The sequence below is a fragment of the Scylla paramamosain genome, chromosome 18, assembly GCF_035594125.1.
Source record: "Scylla paramamosain isolate STU-SP2022 chromosome 18, ASM3559412v1, whole genome shotgun sequence".
Lineage (NCBI taxonomy): Eukaryota > Metazoa > Arthropoda > Malacostraca > Decapoda > Portunidae > Scylla > Scylla paramamosain.
The window spans coordinates 2,512,300-2,533,576 of NC_087168.1; the positions used below are offsets into that span (position 1 = coordinate 2,512,300).

Genomic DNA, 21,277 nt, shown 5'->3' on the forward strand with positions numbered 1-21,277 from the left:
GGGAGTTAGATTTTGAAAGATTTTGACATTTTCTCTTAATGAAAGAGTTTTTGGCTATTTGGGGAACAGATGGCACGATTCCAGGCAGAAATATAAAGCGCATGAAATTAAGGTGATGGAAGGCTAAGCACTCTTTGTAGGCCATCTCTCTATCATGTATAGCACGAGAACAGGCTGTGTTAAACCAAGATTTGGAAAGTTTATGTCAAGAGAAAAAGTGAGGAATGTACGCCTCCATGCCAGACACTATCACCTTTGTTATGTGCTCAGCACACAGAGACGGGTCTCTGACACGGAAGCAGTACTCATTTCAAGGAAAATCAGCAAAATATTTCCTCAGGTACCCCCAATTAGCAGAGTCAAAACGTCAGTGGTACCTCCGCCTCGCGGAATTCTGAGGATTGGCGCGATAGGACAAGATACAGATATGAGATTGTGATCAGAGAAGCCCAGCGGAGAAGAGAGAGTAACAGCATAAGCAGGGCCCGTATACATAAGAAAAATCCTAGAAGACTTTTAAATTTACCCCCAGCTAAAAGTAAATGCTAAAAGTGTATACAAGAAACTATAAAAGTTTACTTGAGTCGCTTTTAGCCAGGAATAAAAGTAAAATCTACACTCATTTAACATGCTATGTTCAGCGGTTAAAAAAAAAAAAAAGACCCTAACCATTATTTTTGCAAAAACAGTACATAAAAGTATCAAATGTTAATTTATATCTCACTTTTCGAAAAAAAAAAAAAAACGGACTATTGACATATTTTATGAGTTTAATTATGTACATGAGACGACTTCAGACTCGAACCCACCCCGGGGATGTCAACACAACAATGGTGGGGACAGCTTGGCCAAACCAAGGAAAGAGAGAGGCAGCTCTTTCAGGATAACTGAATGACATACTAGTTTCTGCTTAGTGCAAAATAATTTTTAAAATTCTGCTTATCCCTGCAAGCAGCTGTGGGGATGGTTGAGTTAGACTGAATGCAATTAGCTTTATTAAATTTCACTCCCTACTTGCAGCTGTGAGATGAGTTGGTTAGTTAAGATGGGTTGAATTCAGAAGGATATGTTAAATTGTACTTACTCTCAGCAAGGGACTATGGGGTGTCTGGGTGAGGTTATTAAGTTGAATCCAGAAAGATAAGTTAAATTCCAATTACCTGGACTGTGTGGTGACAGGTTAAGTTAGTTTGATACACACACACACACACACACATACACACACACACACACACACACACACACACACACACACACACACACACACACACACACACACACACACACACACACACACACACACAAACACAAACACAATTTAAAATGGATTTCAGTGTCATGAGCTACAACTGCATCCACAGCTTTATTTCATGCCTTATTTACATATTCTGCCTCCTAATCTTTGGATGCAGTAATTCTTATATGTGTGACAGTAGGGAATCCTGCAACTTATATGTGTTTGTTTCATCATAATATCCATCAGAGAGAGAGAGAGAGAGAGAGAGAGAGAGAGAGAACAAATCTGGTGTAGTGCGTGAGCCTCAAGGGTTTTGGCTGGCAGTTGGCTGCGTTGTACCGAAGTTATGGCCTTTATTTAATCTTACTCCCTACAGAGCGACTCCCTAGTGTATTCCTCACAAATTCTATCACATATAGAATGTCACCAAAGGCATGCAGAACTCTCTCGATCAGCTGAGCATCACTATACCCGAGTAGGACGCTTCTCCTTTACCGAAAATTGAGGTGTTTGGCTGTCATCCTGCCACCTAAAAGTAGCCCTCACCACTCCTAGCTGCTAGAAGTCTTTTAGGTCTTAAAAGTGATTATGTATTACTTTCAACGAACTTTTAGCAATAAAAGAAAAACTGGTTACTAAAAGTACTTTTAGCCTGTTAAAAATGTTTATGTATACGGGCCCAGAAGGATTAAAGGTTAGGAAAAGGTAAAAAATGTTGGGCGTATCTCCAAGACGGCTAACAAAACGATTAGGGTGTTGCACCAGTTGCTCTAGGTCGTGAAGGATAGCAAAGTTGAAGGCTAGTTCACCAGGATGATCAGTGAAGGGAGAGGAAAGCCAAAGCTGGTGGTGAACATTGAAGTCTCCAAGAATGGAGATTTCTGCAAAAGGGAAGAGGGTCAGAATGTGCTCCACTTAGGAAGTTAAGTAGTCAAAGAATTTCTTATAGTCAGAGGAGTTAGGTGAGAGGTATACAACACAGATAAATTTAGTTTGAGAGTGACTCTGTAGTCGTAGCCAGATGGTGGAAAACTCGGAAGATTCAAGAGCGTGGGTACGAGAGCAGGTTAAGACGTTGCGCACATAAACGCAACATCCAGCTTTGGATTGAAAATGAGGATAGAGAAAGTAGGAGGGAACAGAAAAGAGGCTACTGTCAGTTGCCTCAGACACCTGAGTTTCAGTGAGGAAAAGATGAGGGTTAGTAGAGGAGAGGTGGTGTTCTACAGATTGAAAATTAGATCTTAGATCGCGAATGTTGCAGAAGTTAACGAAGAAAAAAGGACGGTGTCAAGACACTTAGGATCGATACCAGAAAAGCAGTCCGACCTGAGGACATTTGTGGTCCTCTACCCAGATGGGGACTCCGAGGCTGATGTAGGAGTCGCCATGGTAGTTTTGAATTTTGAGTGAAGGGTGTGTGTGTGTGTGTGTGTGTGTGTGTGTGTGTGTGTGTGTGTGTGTGTGTGTGTGTGTGTGTGATTAGGTGCATGTAGTTTTGTGTGAAAGAAGAGAGTTGTCTTTAGAGGGCAGGCTGTGACTACCCCCTTGTGTTGTGAGACACAAAGAGAAACGTTCAGTGAGGTCACTGCTGGGTTTAATGATAAGTTCACAGTACTCCTGATCCGGTGCTTTAGACCTCAATGGGAGTAATTATCGTTTCGGCAAGTGTCTCTTTTGAAACAGTCAGGCGTAGGCAGGAGGAGACACGGAAACAGGACGAGAGATCCAGAGTTTACCAGTAAAGGTGATGAAAGACTGGCGTTACTGGCGTGAGAGTGAGTAAAAACTCTTGCGCATCGAGGCCGGGAGATGGGGGAAGCCTCATAAGAGCAGTAAAAGGTAATAAGAGGTGGAACATTACGAATCAATCATGAGCAAAACTTATAATACATAGGCAATCATGGCAAAGAGTGGTAATCCAGGAATAGTGAAGCAGAGAGAGAACTAGAGAGAGAGAGAAGAAATAAGAAGTTTAACTGAGGTGGCCTTGGAAAAGGACGGCAGGATAAGTGGAGAAGACACTGAACAACATAACAAAAGTAAAGCTGCAAAAACTATCAGACCTACACATGGCATTCCCTGTGAAGAGCATACCTATTTCCATCTGTCAACCTCACCCATAAATATGTCTAATCTCATTTGTCCTGCAGTGCAATTGTAGAGGGTGATGATGATTATGATGATGATGATGATAATGTTAATGACGATGAAGCAAGTCGTGTATATAGTAGTACAACCAGTATTCAGAAACACTTTCGTGCCACACCTGCTCTACATTCAAAAAGCCTCTAGTTAAAGTAACAGATTTTTAAGGGTATTCTTATGGTTCTTGTGACAGATTAACAAGATTTATGAATTATTACCAGGAGAAACGCTCTTGAGAATCCGACTAATCAATCATTTATGTGGCCTTTGAAAATAGTCGCGATGAGAGAGCAATACTTCCCGATGTACCTCCTCACCCTCTGTTCCTGCCTTGTCTTGTATCTAGGGCAATTCTGAAAGCAGTCGCGGTGGCAAGACGTTAGGTTGCTAGTTACTGTATATCCTCGCAAATCTATCTTGGTTTGGCCGCTCCTTGTCCGGTCCTCATGCACGTCTTTCACTAGAATCACTACCGACGCAGTTCTCACTTCGCACTCAAGGTGGGTGGGAGTACCTGCGCCGCATCCCTTCTCATCTCCACAGTTTCTCCAGCGTAAGTAAATAATGGTATTAATTCTGTGAGAACAATCTAGTTGACTGTTGACATACTTCCCCTGTGATTGAAAGATGTTTGGTATATAACAGGATCTTATAGCTGCAGTATGAACACCAGAACGAAGCTTACTTTCTGAAAACACAGTCACAGTTTATATTTTGGCTAACCTTTTCACTGCGATAAGTAACATTTTTACAGCAATGAGAAATACGTATGAAATCTTTATAAGCACGTACAAGAAAGAGAGTAAAAAAGAACAGATTGTGCAATTTTTCTAGCCAGTATAATATCTGGAAGTGGATGTACAGAAGAAGAAATGTTTCAGAGTGGTTAGTGACTTAGAAAAGATGCCCCAAACAGCAGTGGAGAGATAGAGACACATGTACCTGACAGCAAATACTACAGTGGCAATGACGCAGAGGTGGTCACAGGTGGTAATCATGTTGTAGGAACAGAGGATAATGACCCACGTGGAGAGGAGAGAGAGAGAAGGAAGCGTAGGAAGGGGGGAGGTGGGGGAAAGAGCGTAAACACAAGGACGTTAGAGGGCAGAGGGGGCAAGGCGTTGCTGGGGCCAGAACGACACGTGGGGGGATGAATCAGCAGGTGTGAGGGAACTCTACACACGCTCTGCCGCGGTGCTATTGCTGTTAGGTGTTCTCCAGTGTGCGTTGGAGCTGATTTGGTATTTTGAAAGGTCTCGTTAAGACAAGGAGGTGAGACGTTAAGGTGAGTTTGGTATGCATGACAAGTACAGTACTACCCATCTGTTTACCGAATTATCCGAAAAAGCGTAAATATTTTTGAGGAAGCCGTGCAACAGAAGGGAGGCGGCGTGGTGACTTAACGCCTAACATTCCTGTGCCTGTGTTGGGTTGGTGAGCGTGGCTGTGGGGCGCGTGTGTTGTTCCTATGCACACACTATCACTTAGCAGGCTGAGGTTACCGCCGCGGTCTTGTCTTCAAAGGCATTGCTCTCATAATACAAGAGGAAGAAGTGTATGGCTCTGCTCATAGATAGGAATGTAAAGTCTGAGCTCTTTCCAGGAGAGTATGTGATGCTCCAGACTGTCTTTTTTTTTTTTCTTTCTCAATTAAGTTCGGCAAACCTTTACGTTTTTTTTAGCGCCGGTAAGCAATTCTACGGCAACGCTTTTATTTGGTAATGGTTATTCCCTTCTGTTTTTTTTTTTTTTTTTTTGGAGGCTCAGATGGTTGGGTTCACCGTGGCACAGGCAGATGTTTAGAGTAACATGTTTGCAAAGACTCATGTCCCGCACAGAGCTCCCCGATGCAATCACCGCCAAGGATTGACATGAAATACGTGGGTAATCTTAGGCCACTCAGTGATGGCATGCCTCCAGGAAAACCCAAACCCTGGTCACTGAGATTACCACCTGTCGACTTGGCCATCTCCTCCCCGTGGTGAGTTACGCACGCGCGCGCGCGCACACACACACTCACTCTCACACACACACACACACACACACACACACACACACACACACACACACACACACACACATACATCTGAAGTTCCCGAGATCGTAGTTCAGGTCAGTCCCCGGCCACACTGGAGTGCCGCCGTTGTGCTTCGATTATCTGATGTCGGATACTGATGCTCTCCGCCACTTGGTGATAGTGGGGGAGACATGGATGGTTGACAACACTTCATCCAGGTCCTTCTTGAATGACGTCAGTGTGTGTTTGGAGTCTTTCATGGATTTACGTAGGTAGCTTTGGCCCGTTTATAATAATTGATCCTTCTATCTGTATTTTGATCCCTCCTTGTTATTGATAAAATTCTGCACCGAGTTCCCCTTCTTGGATTGAAGTATGTAGTAATATGAGTTTCTCCGCTATAATTCAGGTACACACACACACACACACACACACACACACACACACACACACACACACACACACACACACACACACACACATACAAGAAAAGATCAAGTGTTTGAGTCCCGTTGACTTTCACTTCGTGGCCTGACCTTAGCCGTCTCACACGTGTGTGGCAAGTCAGTGAACTCACCAACGAACTCCTCAGAATCATACGATCATGGCACCCCGTGCACGTCGCTACTGACTAACCTTTAGGCCTTCACTGTTGCGGTCATATTGTGTTACAACTGAGGTTGCTGTAATACATTGATTGGATGGACTTAAAGAAAAAAAAGAATATGAATAAGAATTTAATCTTTGCTAGACTACACTTGTACGTATTTTAGAGACTAGTAAGAAAAAGTCTTAAGCTGACCCTACACGATCAATATTATTGCGTAACATTCCTTATTGTACAATATTATTGACAGTGAAGGGGCGGTATTGAAGAATGACACAATATATTGAAGACATCACAAATATTGCACAGTAAAAATGAGTCAATATATTGTGTCAATAATATTGATCGTGTAGAGTCCACTTCAGAAATGTAGATGCTAATGGGAAATATTGAAAGAGTTAGATGTTATTGAAACGAAACCTTTTATACTGTTTCGGTAACCTTACATGTTTTTACAGAGCGAACGCAAAGCTACACGCACTGAAAGGTTTTAGCTACTCCATCACGCCTGCTGTCTGTGACATTCCTCAAAAATCTCCTCTAAATTCGCACCAGGGTACATCATTAGACTTCAGGGACCATGGCAGTCAAAGTATAATGTCTAACGCAAAGCTTTATATTCTGTCCGCATGAGCAGCGGTGTGGCAACAAGGAATTCTAAGTCGTTGATACTGTGTTCACTGAGCCTGCTTGAGTGATACATGCTTTGTTCTGTGCTACACTTATATGTTGATGTGTTTGCTAAGCCTGTGTGAGTGATGCACGTGTACCTTAGGTCGGACACTACCGGCCAAGATTGTACCTGAACTTTATTATCGACTTTCCAGGTAGTGATGAGTGTGCGAGCAGCGATGGGACGCCCAATGGATGTGGTGGTGGTGGTGGTAGTGGCGGTGAGCATGGCGGGGCTGATGACCTCCGCCTCGCCCCACGCGGACCTGCTCGCCCTCACCCAAGATTACTGGGACTGGAAGATACGAGAATTCCCTCAGTTTGCTACCAAGGTGAGTCCCAGTGAGAATGTTCATGTCAGTGAGGGGCACAGCGCTCCTCCAGGAGAGGTATCTACTAGGGGTTTCAGAGGCTGTGTTGCTTCGTTTTTCGGGAATAGCTCTCGAACAAAAAGACGAATTGGAACCATATTTTGGCAGAGCTTGTTTCAAACACTCGGCTAATTTTCGACATTATAGTCAAATGACAAAAATGGATAATAAAGGCACTTGTTCTTGTAAATCCATGAAGTATTGTAACAATGGGATTATTAATCCGGGAGGATAAAAAAAATAATAATAATAATAATGCTTCAAGATAGATAAAGTTATATTCAAATGGAAAACATGGTTCTCAAATAATGGTAGATGCCTGGAGGTACACTTAGTAGTCAGGCTGTTCGTGGCGGTTCATTAGGGAGGTTAAGGAGATTAGTTTCGAGTATGGAGATGACACATGGACACAAGAGGATATGGTTTATACAGGCACTGCCCACTGTCTTCTTGCGGTTTCTTTTATGTTCTTATGTTTTTAAAGTAAAAACCTAAAACAGACAAATATATAAATCAGTTATTAGCTTTGATCATGGAAAGCTATTTATCTTGAAAAGTTAGGCTGAGACGAATTTATATGATCTGCAAGACTGTTAAAGTTTCCTTTACATATATTTTGTAAGACTGGCCTTGCGTAACTGTCGACCAAACAAACGGAAAAAAATTTACCAAAATGTGCATTTTGTCGCAGTGCTTAGATTTAAATCCCTCAAATCTGTATAGTATTGAGTGAATTATATACATAATAGTACTAATTAGGAGAGAGAGAGAGAGAGAGAGAGAGAGAGAGAGAGAGAGAGAGAGAGAGAGAGAGAGAGAGAGAGAAATGTTTAGTTTCACTGTTGGCGGCAAGACCTGTTCTTGCGTTGCGTTGTTTTCTGTTGCCTCATCATGTTGTGCTTGCCTCTCAGGTTGACTTTCTATGATTCTGTTTAGCTGCTGGTCTGAAATTTGCATTGAATCTAGGCGCTCATGAATAGTAGACAGGCAAGACAGGACATAGTTACATTTCGAAATAAATCATTAATGTCTACGTATGTAATTAGCTTATTTTGTTTTCGAATATATATATTGCATGTCTTTCCTGCAGCTGGGCATCAAGGATGACAGCGCAGCTCATCTGGACACCCTGGACGTGCAACACCTGCAGGGACGGAAGGTAAGTGACAGAGCGCTCCACTCACCCACTCAGAGCCGCTGACTCAGAGCCGCCAGCCTCACAGCATCCGTCACTTTCCTCGCTTCATCCTTCATCTCGCGAGTTTACTCTGCACCAGAGATAGCCAACCTGGGTGCATGACGTACCCCAAGGTGCATAATTTTTTTTCAAAGGCTGCTTGGAAACAATGGGATACACGGAGAGGTACATGACCTCGCCAGTGTGTAAAGCAGTGCACAGTAGGAAAAGATGCTTTAGGGAAGAATATTGTGTGCCATGTAAAGAAATTATTTAAACAGAGGTTAAGTATTGCAGTGTTATGTATTATATTACTATATTACATTCAGACGCTTCATAGGCTTGAGACGTGGCATTTTGTTAATTACACTATGTAATAAAATTTCACTTTTGTCTTGTCCTCGGCCCCAAACCATAATCTTCCAGTTATTTCCATCTAAACAAAATAGAAAAAAAAAGTTATTTTGACTTTAAAACTTTGTTTTTGTGGTTAGAACAATTAATCTACATTTTTGCCGTATTTCATTATAGTGTGGCTTACTGTTGGTTTTCATGTCAGGTGAAGACCTTTGCAAAATCTCAGTTGCTTATCTAATTGCTTTTGAAATGTTACAAATAAGTTAAAACAAGGAAAGAAAGGATATAAAATGTTCTAAAGATTTTTAATTTTGATATCATTCTTGAACTGACCAGATCTAACAAGAAACTTCCCATATTTAGAAGAATATCCTTACATTTCAGAAATCACAAATCTTCCAGAATGTTTTACCAGACACTTTTAGAAATTTCTAGAACATTTTAGAACATTTTATTCAGTGTAAACATTTCCAGAATATTCTAGAACTCTCTAAAATACGGTAGAAATATGTAGAAGTATCAAGAATTTTCTAGAATCTATAAGAATTTTCTAGAATGATTCAGAATATTGTAGTAGGTTCAAGAGTATTCTAGAAAGATTGAGAACATTCTGGAACACATTCTAGAAAGACTAAGAATATTCTAGAGTACTGCTTGACAATATAAATGTAGGGGCTTGCAGACCACCAATCAGTTCTGCTTTGGCTGCCTAAGACACATCACAAGAGGTGAAATGGCATCAAGGGGCTGCAGTCATTCTCCAGATGCATTATGTTACATATGTGGTTAATTCATCAAGACAACAGCAAAGAGGTTCCTGTGACAGCATCTGGAAAAATGGTGAAATCTTGCTATTTGGGGGCAAAAAATCATTCTAAAAGCCACAAAAGCAAAGTTTGACTGGAATAATGGACATTTTCTATTGTTTTGCAATGAAAAGAGTTGGAAAATAACACTTGCTTGTCAAAGACAAAAATCGTGTTACTTCGTGTTATACTACGTACACTTACCACCAATATAACAATTACTCTGGACTGAATACCCATTTTCTATATTTAAAACAGAGACCTAATGCTTAATATCTAAATTATTTCCAGTCTTAAAACTAGAGAAAAACGTGAAATATTCCTTTTTTTTTATCATTCGTCCTAGCCGCGATGGTACATAAATTTCTCAAAAGCTCCCAGAAGGGTGCATTAATTTAGAAAATGTTGGCAAACACTGCTCTGCGCCTTGTGTGTGTGTGTGTGTGTGTGTAGTCTCACTGTCTGCGTTCAAACTTCACGCTCACTTGTAAGAGAATTCACCAGTAACCTTTCATCAGCAAACACGTGGCCTCGGTTAAGCTGTGTGTGGTTGACAGGCCAAGTGCGAGGAGTTCCTGCAGCGGGCCCACGACATCGACGCCGCCTCGCTGTCGCCGGAGGACTTGATCACGCTGAACCTGTTCAAGGAGGAGATAATCATCTACGTACTTAACTTCCCTTATAAGAAGTAAGTGCTGCTCGTCTATGATTAAGAATATTTCGCTCACTGATATATACACTGATATAGTATATAAACTGTGTTTATATACTAGTAATACAAGTAGGGAATTCAAGCATGTATTCACCATTACAGAATGGTGTATAACATTCTGTCTATCTGTCTGCGTTCTAAAAAGCTTCCTATCTGTCTCTTTCTGTCCAATAATCAATCATCTTTTTTGTCCGTGCATTTATCTCCCCCGCCTGTGTCTGCGTCACAGGTACTTCATGCCCGTCACCTTCTGGGACGGGCCGCACCTGTACCTCAAGAAAATAGTGGAGGATTACGTCGTGCTCCACTCCTACAGTGACTACCAGAAGCTCCTCTCAAGGTGAGTGTTCTGCTCCCCCTCCAAATCTCCCCCCGACCTCCCCTTTCTCTCTCTCTCTCTCTCTCTCTCTCTCTCTCTCTCTCTCTCTCTCTCTCTCTCTCTCTCTCTCTCTCTCTCTCTTCACACGGGCAGTTTTCCAATCACGGCTCGCCAGCAGCAGTGCATTCAACACACGAACGCTGCCTCGCGCTCAGTTGGCCTGTGAGACGGAAGGTCTTCAAGCAGTGATTAAAATTTGCTTAGTGAACAACAACAAAAAAAAAAAAAAAAATTGCTCGTATGCACGCAAGACAGCATGGAGCTCACACCTCTTCCCTCGGCTCTCCGTCAGATACGGCGAGTTTCCCAGACAGGCCCAGGAGATCCTCACACTGCTGAGGGGGAACATTGACGACGGCATCATGCCTTCCAACTGGTCCATGGTGAGTGTGCGCCACTCTTACTGTTGGGAGTAGTAGTAGTAGTAGTAGTAGTAGTAGTAGTAGTAGTAGTAGTAGTAGTAGTTGCTGTTGTTGTTGTTGTTGTTGTTGTTGTTGTTGTTGTTGTTGTAGTAATAGTAGTTTTTTAATGCCATTCTTAAAATCCATACATTGGCAGGATACAAGTGAGTACATCACGGCCTGGTCTGCTGGGACTTATTTGCATCCTCAGCAGAAATAATGATGAAAGTGTATTTTCAGTATCTGATGATACATAAGTGGCATATGATATCAATAATAATTTCATTTCATATTTCCAAAAACAACACTGACGATCGGATTCCTTGAGACAAGATCTCACTGAATCGGATTGACTTCCTGAAGTAAAAATCTCGGGAACCTACACAAAGCAAGAGTGCAGCGAGAGCACCACACATTGCCAAGTTCCTGGTCGGCAAAGCAGAAAACCTAATATAAACGAGGACGAGGCAGACTGAGGCAGAATATAGTAACTAAAAGCGTTGGTGGCCACGTGGTGGTGAGCGGGACAAAGTGAAGACAGGCCCTTTATTTAACTGGTTTAGTTCATCACAAAAGGTGTTAACTTGACTATCAATCACTTTGTAATGTGGACTGCCTTTGGTGCCTGGATGTGTGATGAGGGCCCGGTGCAAAGAGACGCCAAGCCAGGACACAACCCTCAGCCGCGGCCACCTTCAGCTTTGGCGAACGAGACACGAAAGCCGGAAAGGCGGTTTTCTCTCTCTCCTCTACCCCATCGTGTCCTTCACCTCCCCCTCCTCCACCTGTGACCCCTTCTGCCTCCCTCCTGGCAGGTGGGCGTGGTGGACCAGCTGGACGATCTGATCGGCCCCGTGGAGGACTCTATCTTCTACAAGCCATTCGTCAACATGTCCGACACCATCACCGCCGAACAGAGGTTTGTGTGTGTGTGTCTGTGTGTGCGTGTCTGTGTGTGTGTTTGTGTGTGTGTGTGTGTGTGTGTGTGTGTGTGTGTGTGTGTGTGTGTGTGTGTGTGTGTGTGTGTGTGTGTGTGTGTATTATGCATATAAGTGTCAATACATGTATGACACTGAATTTAAAAAAATTAGTATCTTTTAATTTTACAAATCTGATGTTTCTTCTCCATTTTGAAGTGTTCCTGTCTCTGCTCGACACAGTCTCCTTGCCCTCAGTGTCCTTCAAGTGGTTTTCACAATCACTTCTCATTACCACCCTAATGTCGCCATTCGCTGTATAAAACTAAACGTTTATTGCTTCCTTGCACAACTTTAAGTCTTTTTTGCCTCACAGAACCACACTGATGCAGCAGGCGCGGGAGAGGATCAAACAGGATCTGATTCTCCCCTTTAAGGAAATTCAGGATTTCTTAGTGGTAAGTTGAAGGAGTCTTGACGAAGACACTCACGCCTTGTTCACTGAGCCTCGGGACCGTCAGGGTAAAGAGATGCACTTCTAGTGGTGGTGTTTGTGGGCCTTACTCATTATTAGTGGTGATGTGGTTCTGTTGTCGACTTGTGTGTGTGTGTGTGTGTGTGTGTGTGTGTGTGTGTGTGTGTGTGTATCCATAACAGTTTCATGAACTTCTTACAGTACATACAAGACAGAAGTTCATACTTGGTTAAAAAATAAGATGGGGTATTGTGAGGCACATGGTGAAGAGATGCCGTGCAGCATGGCAGGGTGAAGGGAAAGTGATTGCACCTTGCGTCAACAGAACCAGTACCTGCCGGCCATCCGAACAGAAGTGGGGGCGTCTTCGCTTCCTAACGGGGAGGAATATTACCAGGCATGCCTCAGATTCTTCACCAGCACCAACCTCACGCCGCAGGAGATCCACGACCTGGGCCATACGGAGGTGGCGAGGATCGAGGCGGAAGTGCAGAAGGTAAGGGGACGTGTTCTTGATCTGGAAACAATAAAGAAACAAAAAAGCATGACCTTCAGTGAAAGTGATGTGTTTCGGGTTCTATCAAAACACCACATACCTTTATGATTACTAAAAGCTCAAAGAGTCCGGTTAAAGTAAAAAACGGATACCTGGCTGGAGTCGTAAAGGAAAGCAGGAGATATTTTCTTTATAGCTGCGCCTTGGATCAGGTAACTGCATATAATAGCAGACAAAAACCACGTATAAATAAGTTCAAGAAATTAAAAAAACAAAAAGCATGACCTGAGTGGAATGACTGTAACGCAACACTGACACGCTGCCTCCTTTACACAGACGGCTGTGGAAATGGGAATGGAAGGCAAGACTTTCTCAGAGATCAGCCAGGCCCTCAAGAATGACCCGGCACAGAAATTCAGCAGCAGGAACGATCTCCTGGAGACCTTCAGAAACACCATCTACAACGACATCTATCCCCGGGTGCAGCAAATGTTCCCCAACCTGCAACTCACCAACCTCACGTAAGGTCGATTACTTTCCTATTCTCAGGAGTATAAACTTTCCTAGGTTCTCTCTTTTCTTTCAGACTCCTTTTATACCAGAAGATATTATTTGTTGTCCTACTTTGTATGATGTGCTATAAACTTCATTCCTGAAAAGTGTAATACCATTCAGCACCGTTGTGTTGCCTTAGTTCCTCATACTATTTCTAATGTTGTGTGAGTAGTTCTTCAATCCTATTAATTGCTTCAAACATTGAAGGAAAACTTTACTACACTGGTATAGCGTTTTCTTAGTTCAGGACTAAGTATATTGCACTATACGGCAGCATACAATGTGATGCAGCTGATCTAGCATTCTAAGAGACTGACAGGACTGTAGTGAGTTGACCCTGTTAAAGGAGACTGGATTTCATTGGGGTGTTCTATCAGGTTCAGGTAGAGTGTAGAGCATATTGTGGCAAGTCCTTTAAAATTAACTCGACAGATGGGGCATGGTTACTGTTGATATTCGGCAGCCGCCACGAGATTTCAGTAGAATGAGAAAGGCATAGCCACAGACACCGTAACTTAGTTTAGGAATTATTCATATTATGTTATTAATAATTCACTGTGTAACACGGTGTTTGTCCTTGGGTAACAACTGTCTTTATTTTTTATTTTTTTTTTCTTATTTGCTTGTGTCCAGAATACATGGAAAAACACTGGTATACATTTCTAACTTTGTTTTTGTGGCCAGGATAATGATATTTATAAAATTTACCTATTCTCATTGGGAGAAAGTAGTGAATTTGAACTCTCATTTGTACAAAATAGAAACAAAACGACATATGATACAAAAAGGAGCATTTATTTATTCTAAGACTATACAAGTGAGACAATAAAACATTAGAAATGAGCAGTTCTCCGCGATTTACGCTTATAATGTAAATCACTTTCATGAATCAGCCCTCAAATATACTCTCCCATCATGTTTTCATTATACGACCCTTATTAACGGTGTTCAAAGTCCACCAGTATATTCTGGTGGAAGCGTTTGCCTTGCTCCTCGGAGTACGCCCCCATGTTCTCCTTAAATTTATTAAGATTAGCGTCAAGGATATGGATTTTGAGGGACATCCTGCAACCCGTCTTGCCGTAGTTTCTCACCAAGGTCTCAACAACCTCCACATAGTTTTCGGCTTTGTGATTCCCCAAGAAGCCAAGAACCACTAAGGCAAAGTTGTTCCACGCTGCTTTCTCCATCCTACTGAGGTTCTTGGGAAACTTCTTGCATTCCATGACCTTTATTTGTGGACCGACGAAGACACCGGCATCCACTTCTGCCACAGACAGCTTAAGGAAGAAATCTTAGAGATGCTTGAAAGCTGCAGACTCCTTATCTAGAGCTCTGATGAATTGCACAATTTTCAGTGCAGTGGAGAAAACAGCACCTTTCTGGGATCCAACAATGGCTCCCATTTGACATTCTTCCCATCACTAAACTCGGTCCGCTGTGGCCAGCCCCTCTTGTGGTAGTGTGCCACAGTGTCTCTGCTGCCCCATAGGCAAAGATAACAAGGAAACTTGGTAAAGACGCCTTGGAGACCCATCAAGAAGACTTGACACTTGTATTCCTCTCTGAGCTGGACAGAGTGAGCGAGGGGAAGAGATGGACACATGTTCCCGTTATGAAGCAGCACTGCTTTGAGGCTCCTGCACGAGCTGTCGATGAAGAGGCGCCACTCGTTGGGGATTACAGGCGATTCCAGTTGCCTCAGACAGACCGGTCACATTGTGGCTAAACAAACTTCATCTTGACGAGTAAAAAGGGTTGAGAAATGCTGGTGACGCTTTCTCTGACCTGATATTTTCACACTTTCATCTAATAAATTTCACTGCCTGAGTCTCGACTTCAAAAGCTTGGCACTGGATTTTGTGAGACCAAGATCTCTGATCAGGTCGCTGACGTCATTTTGATTGGGATAGTAATGGTTTCTCTCCTCAGTTGCACCTATGAAATCTGGATCAATGACTTCATCTTCTTCTGAACTGTTTTTCCTTTCTAAAAACTGCTGCTCTCTTTTTGGAGGAGTGGGTACGGGGAGTTCAGAGCAGTGTAGCACTGGCGCAATGGATGACATAAGGTCTGGATATATGATAGCAGGTTAGATTCAAAACATCGCTGTCCAGATCAGAAAAAAACAAAGTTTAAAGGGGATAATTGTTATTGTCTTTGATTTCTAGATAAAAGCAATTAGAAACTAACATTTACTGACCGAAGACAAAGAAAAAAAAATAATAATTTCAACGGTGCTGCTCTTCAGCAAATTCCTCATCTCATCTTCATGTGTCCTCCTCTGTAGAATTGTCGAGGATAACACCACAAACAGCGGTGCGCGGTACAGCAGCCCCTCCATGGACGGCAAGCGTCTCGGCTCCTTCATCCTCAGTCACCACAAGTCGAGGTGAGTCTTTATTCTTACCTACCATCTCTCCTCACTCACTCCCTCATTCCTTCACCACCATCAGATCCGTCCTCCTCTTTTCCCTATATTCTTACTCACAATACTGTCTTCACTCCTGACCTGTTTCTTTTCGCATTTTTTATGGCAATATCTTTTTTTTTTTTTTTTTTTTTTTAGCTAATATGATCTGTAAAACAGAAATAGTTACCATTCATCTTCATGGTTAGGTTATGGTACATCATTTTTATTTTCATGATACGGTTTTTTTATTCGAATATGCACGCATATAGATGGTGTGTGTGTGTGTGTGTGTGCGTGTGTGTGTGTTCTAATTTGGTTTGATATAGTTAGCTATCATTACAATGCCTTTCAATTCAGAAATTACATGGTTTGAGCAGCTTGATAACGAATTTTATGATCTGCTCATGTGAGGACTACAGATTTTTAAATGCATTTCTAATAAAAAAGCTTATCTTATCATGAAATAACATGTAATACAAATACTATGTATCCATAACGTATATTTGTAGTCAGTGAATCTAAATTTATCCATCTATCAGTCTTTTTATCTACCAGTTAATCTATCTATCTGTCTGTCTATCTATCTATCTATCTATCTATCTATCTATCTATCTTTTTATCTACCTATTTATCTATTTACTTATCGATCTACCTATCTAACTCTATTTGTTTATCTCTATAATTGTCTATTTATCTGTATATGCTTTTCTGTCTATCTGTGTGTGTGTGTGTGTGTGTGTGTGTGTGTGTGTGTGTGCACGAGCGTGCGTGTATGTCTTTGTATGCGCGCGTGTAATTCAGTGGCTGTGTTCCAGAATGAGGTACGAGGTGATGGCGCTTTCCCTACACGAGTCAGTCCCAGGCCACCACTTATACAACTTGTTCCTGCGCAAGGACCCCTCCACGCCCAACTTCCGCATGTACATCGACTCCACCTTCTTCACCAAAACACCGGCCAAGTTCCCGCTGCACACTGTCGTCAATGAGGGATGGGCTCTCTATTCTGAGTTTCTTGGAGAGGAGCTCGGCCTCTACACGGACCCCTACCAAAAGTGAGTACTGGAGCATCGCACCTTGTCTCTGGCCTTGTAGAATCCTTGTGGAATTGGAGGAAACGTGCGTGAGTGCATTGTTTCGGTTGACGATTGTGAGACTTTCGTGATGCCTTTGAATTCAAGGTCGAAAATTTTATTACAGATCAGGTTTTGGCTGATAAGTACGAGTATATCTTGTCTTTTTTTGTCTTCTTTGTGTGTGTGTGTGTGTGTGTGTGTGTGTGTGTGTGTGTGTGTGTGTGTGTGTGTGTGTGTGTATCAGTGCATTAGCCATTTCGCTAATCTGACGCACTTGCCTACAGTCTCTAGAAGACGATGCACGAATAACCAGTCGATTACTTTCGCAACTCGCTACCATGGCGCAGGACAGGCATAGTGAGTCAACACCCACTCGAGACATACCATAGTTGAGAAAGAAGAAAACCCTGACAATTCTTAAAATGGCATTACATGCAAACGTTTAATAAGAAAAAAAAGTATAAGATAATTAATATATACATGAACAGGCATTTTCTCATTCCACCTTCATTGAAATGTCAACACGGCAAAGCTAAACACCGAAACTGCACTTAAATGTAATGACATCTCTGTACTCTGTGTGCTGGGACCTTCGTACGTCTTGACATGAATGAATACTAAACTTATCAAGGCTTCTCATCAAAATGTATGGCTTAATCAAAGATTGTCACTTAGAAGGTCTGAATGATGGTAAATTTTCATATCAGGGAACCGGAATATTTCACCTGCCTTTCGGTCCTCAGCCCTGAGCCGCCACGCCAAGCAGATACAATGCAATGCATAGTAACATTAAGATAAAGTTTTTAACACTGCAAATAAAGTCTGACATAGATGTTTATATGCTTCTTCAGAATCAAATCCTGTTGTATGGCTTATTTATATTACTGATGAGATGGAAAGTCGTTTTTACTGATTCCGCTGTGATGAAATACAAGAACAATTAGCTGCCTCTCCCCATTAGGATTGTGGGATGTGAAGCATTGGTTTCTTATATTCGTGGCTTCAGCAGAAAGTCATCAGAATTGTAATGAATTGATATATCAGGTTATAATAATTTGTTTGCCCTGAATCCCTCATAAATTTTGCGTACCTTAAGTTGCACGGGTAAAATTTTGTTGAGATTCCATTATATTCTTTGTACGTATTAATGGTGACATCTCCCCGCACACAGGATGGGTCGCCATTCGTTAGAGCTGCTGCGCGCCAGTCGTTTGGTGGTGGACACAGGCATGCACGCGCTGGGTTGGTCCAGGGACATGGCTGTGGCTTTCCTGACGAACCACACGGCGCTGTCCGATAAAAGCATACAGGTGAGAGAGAGAGAGAGAGAGAGAAAAGGTGATTTAAATAAACACTGGATAAGATACCAGCCGCCTGTGCAAAGTAATGCTGCATGAAAAGCCTTCGGTAAAATATCCAACTGGTGACATAACGGCTTGCTTTCATGCAATTAACATAGAGTTTTGAAGCAAGAAGGATACGACTTGTGACTCATCTCCAAGTCATCCCCACTCTGGCACGCCCTGCCTGTTGAAATACAATGTTCTGCTGATAAGTTTTGAGATTCGTGGACGGTTGGCTCATAACAACAGAGATAAATGGCATATGTCTTTTTTTCATTTCGTACTTTCTCTCCAATGCTAGTCACTTAACTTTATGTGTACAAACTTCATTTAATTTTCCACGAGTTAAAAAGAATTATCTATTCAATATCATAAATGGATGTCGCCTACAAGGACAACGTTTACTGTGCTTTGGGAGTTATTGCTGAATTTAAGCAGGAATTGTAGTGTTACGCTTTGCAGTGGATTCTGCCAAGCTTTAAACGCCGAGGAAAGCGACAACAGTCTAGCGACTGTACTTCACGTAACAGACTAAAGCGACAATTTTCCCCCCGCAGGGCCAGATCAACAGGTACATCACGTGGCCGGGGCAGGCGTGCGCTTACAAGGTGGGTGAGATCAAGATCAAGGAGCTGCGGCAGAAGGCGCAGAACGCCCTGGGCAGTCTGTTTCGGCTGCTGGACTTCCACAACGTGCTGCTGGGCTGCATCGGGCCGCTCAAGATCGTGGAGGAATGTGTCGCGAGCTACATTGAGCAGACAAACCTGGAGATAGAAAAGGGAGAGGGGAAATGGAAGGAGGTGGAAAGTGAAGGTGGAGACAAAGATGAACACGAGTCCTCAGACCCAAGAGAGCAAGATGTGGACAGTGAGAGTGTGGCCAGCGAGGATGCGGCTGGCGGGCGCGCCAGCATTTTGGATAGCAGCGTGCTGCTGGTGGTGGCGTGCTGGCTGGCTCCTCTGCGCGCCGCGCGCTACAGATAGTGCGGCTCAACGTGCGGCGCCGCGCAGCCCCACGCTGCGCCTCGTGATGTGTATGTAGAGCTGTACATTGTCGCCTGCCTGTTTGTACATTAGTACGCTGTGTAGCTTTCTTGTCATGTCATAGTCTAATCTTATATAATAAAACACAATGTCTGTCTGTCTGTGGGTGGATGTGTCCACTTTTCACGGAAAAACATTGAACTGATTGTGATGAAATTTGGTAGGGTAGGCCCCCTTGATCCGAGGAGTGACAGAAGCTGTCTTAACGACATCCAACCCCAAAACCGTAAGATTATTCAGGCAAATTTGTCACCGTAACCCAATTTTTGATGGTGGCGCCAGATACACCCTTTTTTTTTTTTTTGATGGTGGCGCCAGGTACATCCATTTTTTATGGTGGCGCCAAGCGTTCATTGTTACATTGTTACAAGTAGCTTGAATTTTTTATGGTGGGGAGAGGTGTAAATGGAACATTCATTGTCAGCTTGGAAGTGAATCCCATCAACCTACCGATTCCTTCAGTATGTGGTCGAATTTCCTGTGATACAGAGGTCTCCAACGAATTTATCTTTCAGTTAGGTTTCATCAGTTCACCGATATCATGAATCGTGAACAGAAGTTAACATAACATACATTTATGAATTGACTGTGATGAAATTTGATAGGGGAGTGACATAAGCTGTCTTAACTACTTCCAATCCAAAACCGTTAGATTATTCAGGCAAATCTGGAAGAAGATGGACGATACCCAAATCACGAACAACATCATTGTGGGGTTCCCGTGACCCAGTGGATAGAGTGACGGTCTTGGAAACATTGAATGTTGGACGCCGTCGTTCAAATCCCACCACGAACTTAAAAAATAATAATAGTAATAAATAGGTAAAAAAAATACCGTAACCTAATTCTTGATGGTGGCGCCAGGTATGCCGTAACCCAGTGTTGATGGTGTCGCCAAGCATTCATAGTTAGCTTAGATTTTTGTTTCATCAAGTCCAGTCAGAGGGGGAGAATATTCACTTTTGTAATTCTCACTAATACTGAGATAATAAGTTCCAAAAGAAATCAGTAAACTGTATGACCTAAAGAGTTCATTCAGGGGAAACATTCTTAATGGCTACCGACAGAGGACAAGTACAACAGTAAACGGACGCATATTTTAGGTTCAATATAAAGCAAACTTTGTTCGGTTAATAGCTTTGCCGAAGAAACGACTGCCATGGATGATAAACCGTGCTTTGGAGAGCCAAATCTTATCTGGGCAACGCCGGGTAATTCTGCTAGTATTGTATGTGATATGTTACTGAAGACTTAGCTTGGAAAGGTCATATTGTATACGCGACAGGAAATCTACGTAATCAGGGAAACAGGTCACTAATTCCTGTGTGATTTCGTGCAATAATGCTTCAATAATCATATTTCCGATATCTTTTTATTTATTTATTTTTTTTATTTATTTACTTATTTTTATTTTATCTTTTTTACTGGTAAAGGTTAGTTTAAGTTTGGTTTGGTCGGGTTATTGTAGATTTAGTTTAGCCAATCAACCATGCTATAAAAGATTTATAAAAGATTTTTACTGCATTAACTTGTAAGCCTAATGAAAGCTCGCTTGTATATTCCTGTTATCTATTTCCAAGGGTACTGCATGGTTAATTTGACTAAATTAATCTGCAGTAACCCAAGCAGACCAAGCATAGCTAGCCAAACCTTTAGCATTTCAAAGAAATAATAAAGATTTTTTTTTTTTTTTAATTACAAGGAATTTCATGAAATCCCTGATTAAACAAATTATCTGTAATATAATATAATATATATATATATATATATATATATATATATATATATATATATATATATATATATATATATATATATATATATATATATATATATATATATAAAGGAATAATTATGTGGAATTTAAGGAGTGCTTGCCGGAGCTCCGTAAACCATGCGAGGCGGGGCGGTGAGGGTGAAGCATCGGAAGGAGACGACTTTGTTCACTCGTCAAGTTGTTCAAACGAGAAATTCACTCATATCATCTGTTTGTGAACCTCCGCTTGCTTGTATTTTGTATTGGTATAATAAACCCAGTTATTTTGATGTAAACGCTTTTATAACATTGAGTGTCAGAG

General features: G+C 42.0%; 1 protein-coding gene across 1 annotated transcript; it reads left to right on the forward strand.

Moving 5' to 3' along the window:
• Window positions 1-3,783: 3,783 nt before the first annotated feature.
• Window positions 3,784-21,245, forward strand: LOC135108999 (uncharacterized). The gene is made up of 14 exons (XM_064019964.1): window positions 3,784-3,938; window positions 6,837-7,013; window positions 8,143-8,211; window positions 9,950-10,080; window positions 10,334-10,444; window positions 10,776-10,866; window positions 11,700-11,803; window positions 12,178-12,259; window positions 12,602-12,772; window positions 13,109-13,293; window positions 15,618-15,719; window positions 16,556-16,792; window positions 17,985-18,123; window positions 18,714-21,245. Exons 2-14 carry the CDS (start codon window positions 6,843-6,845, stop codon window positions 19,137-19,139), a joined length of 2,019 nt encoding a protein of 672 aa, XP_063876034.1. The 5' UTR covers window positions 3,784-3,938; window positions 6,837-6,842; the 3' UTR covers window positions 19,140-21,245.
• The last annotated feature ends 32 nt before the right edge of the window (window positions 21,246-21,277 follow it).

Bases quoted from the DNA above. Each gene is read 5' to 3' on its own strand.
- LOC135108999 (XM_064019964.1), top strand. From the start codon at position 6,843: ATGAGTGTGCGAGCAGCGATGGGACGCCCAATGGATGTGGTGGTGGTG. The intron at 10,081-10,333 runs GTAAGTGCTGCT...TCTGCGTCACAG, and splicing joins CTTAACTTCCCTTATAAGAA to GTACTTCATGCCCGTCACCT. The intron at 13,294-15,617 runs GTAAGGTCGATT...CCTCCTCTGTAG, and splicing joins CTGCAACTCACCAACCTCAC to AATTGTCGAGGATAACACCA.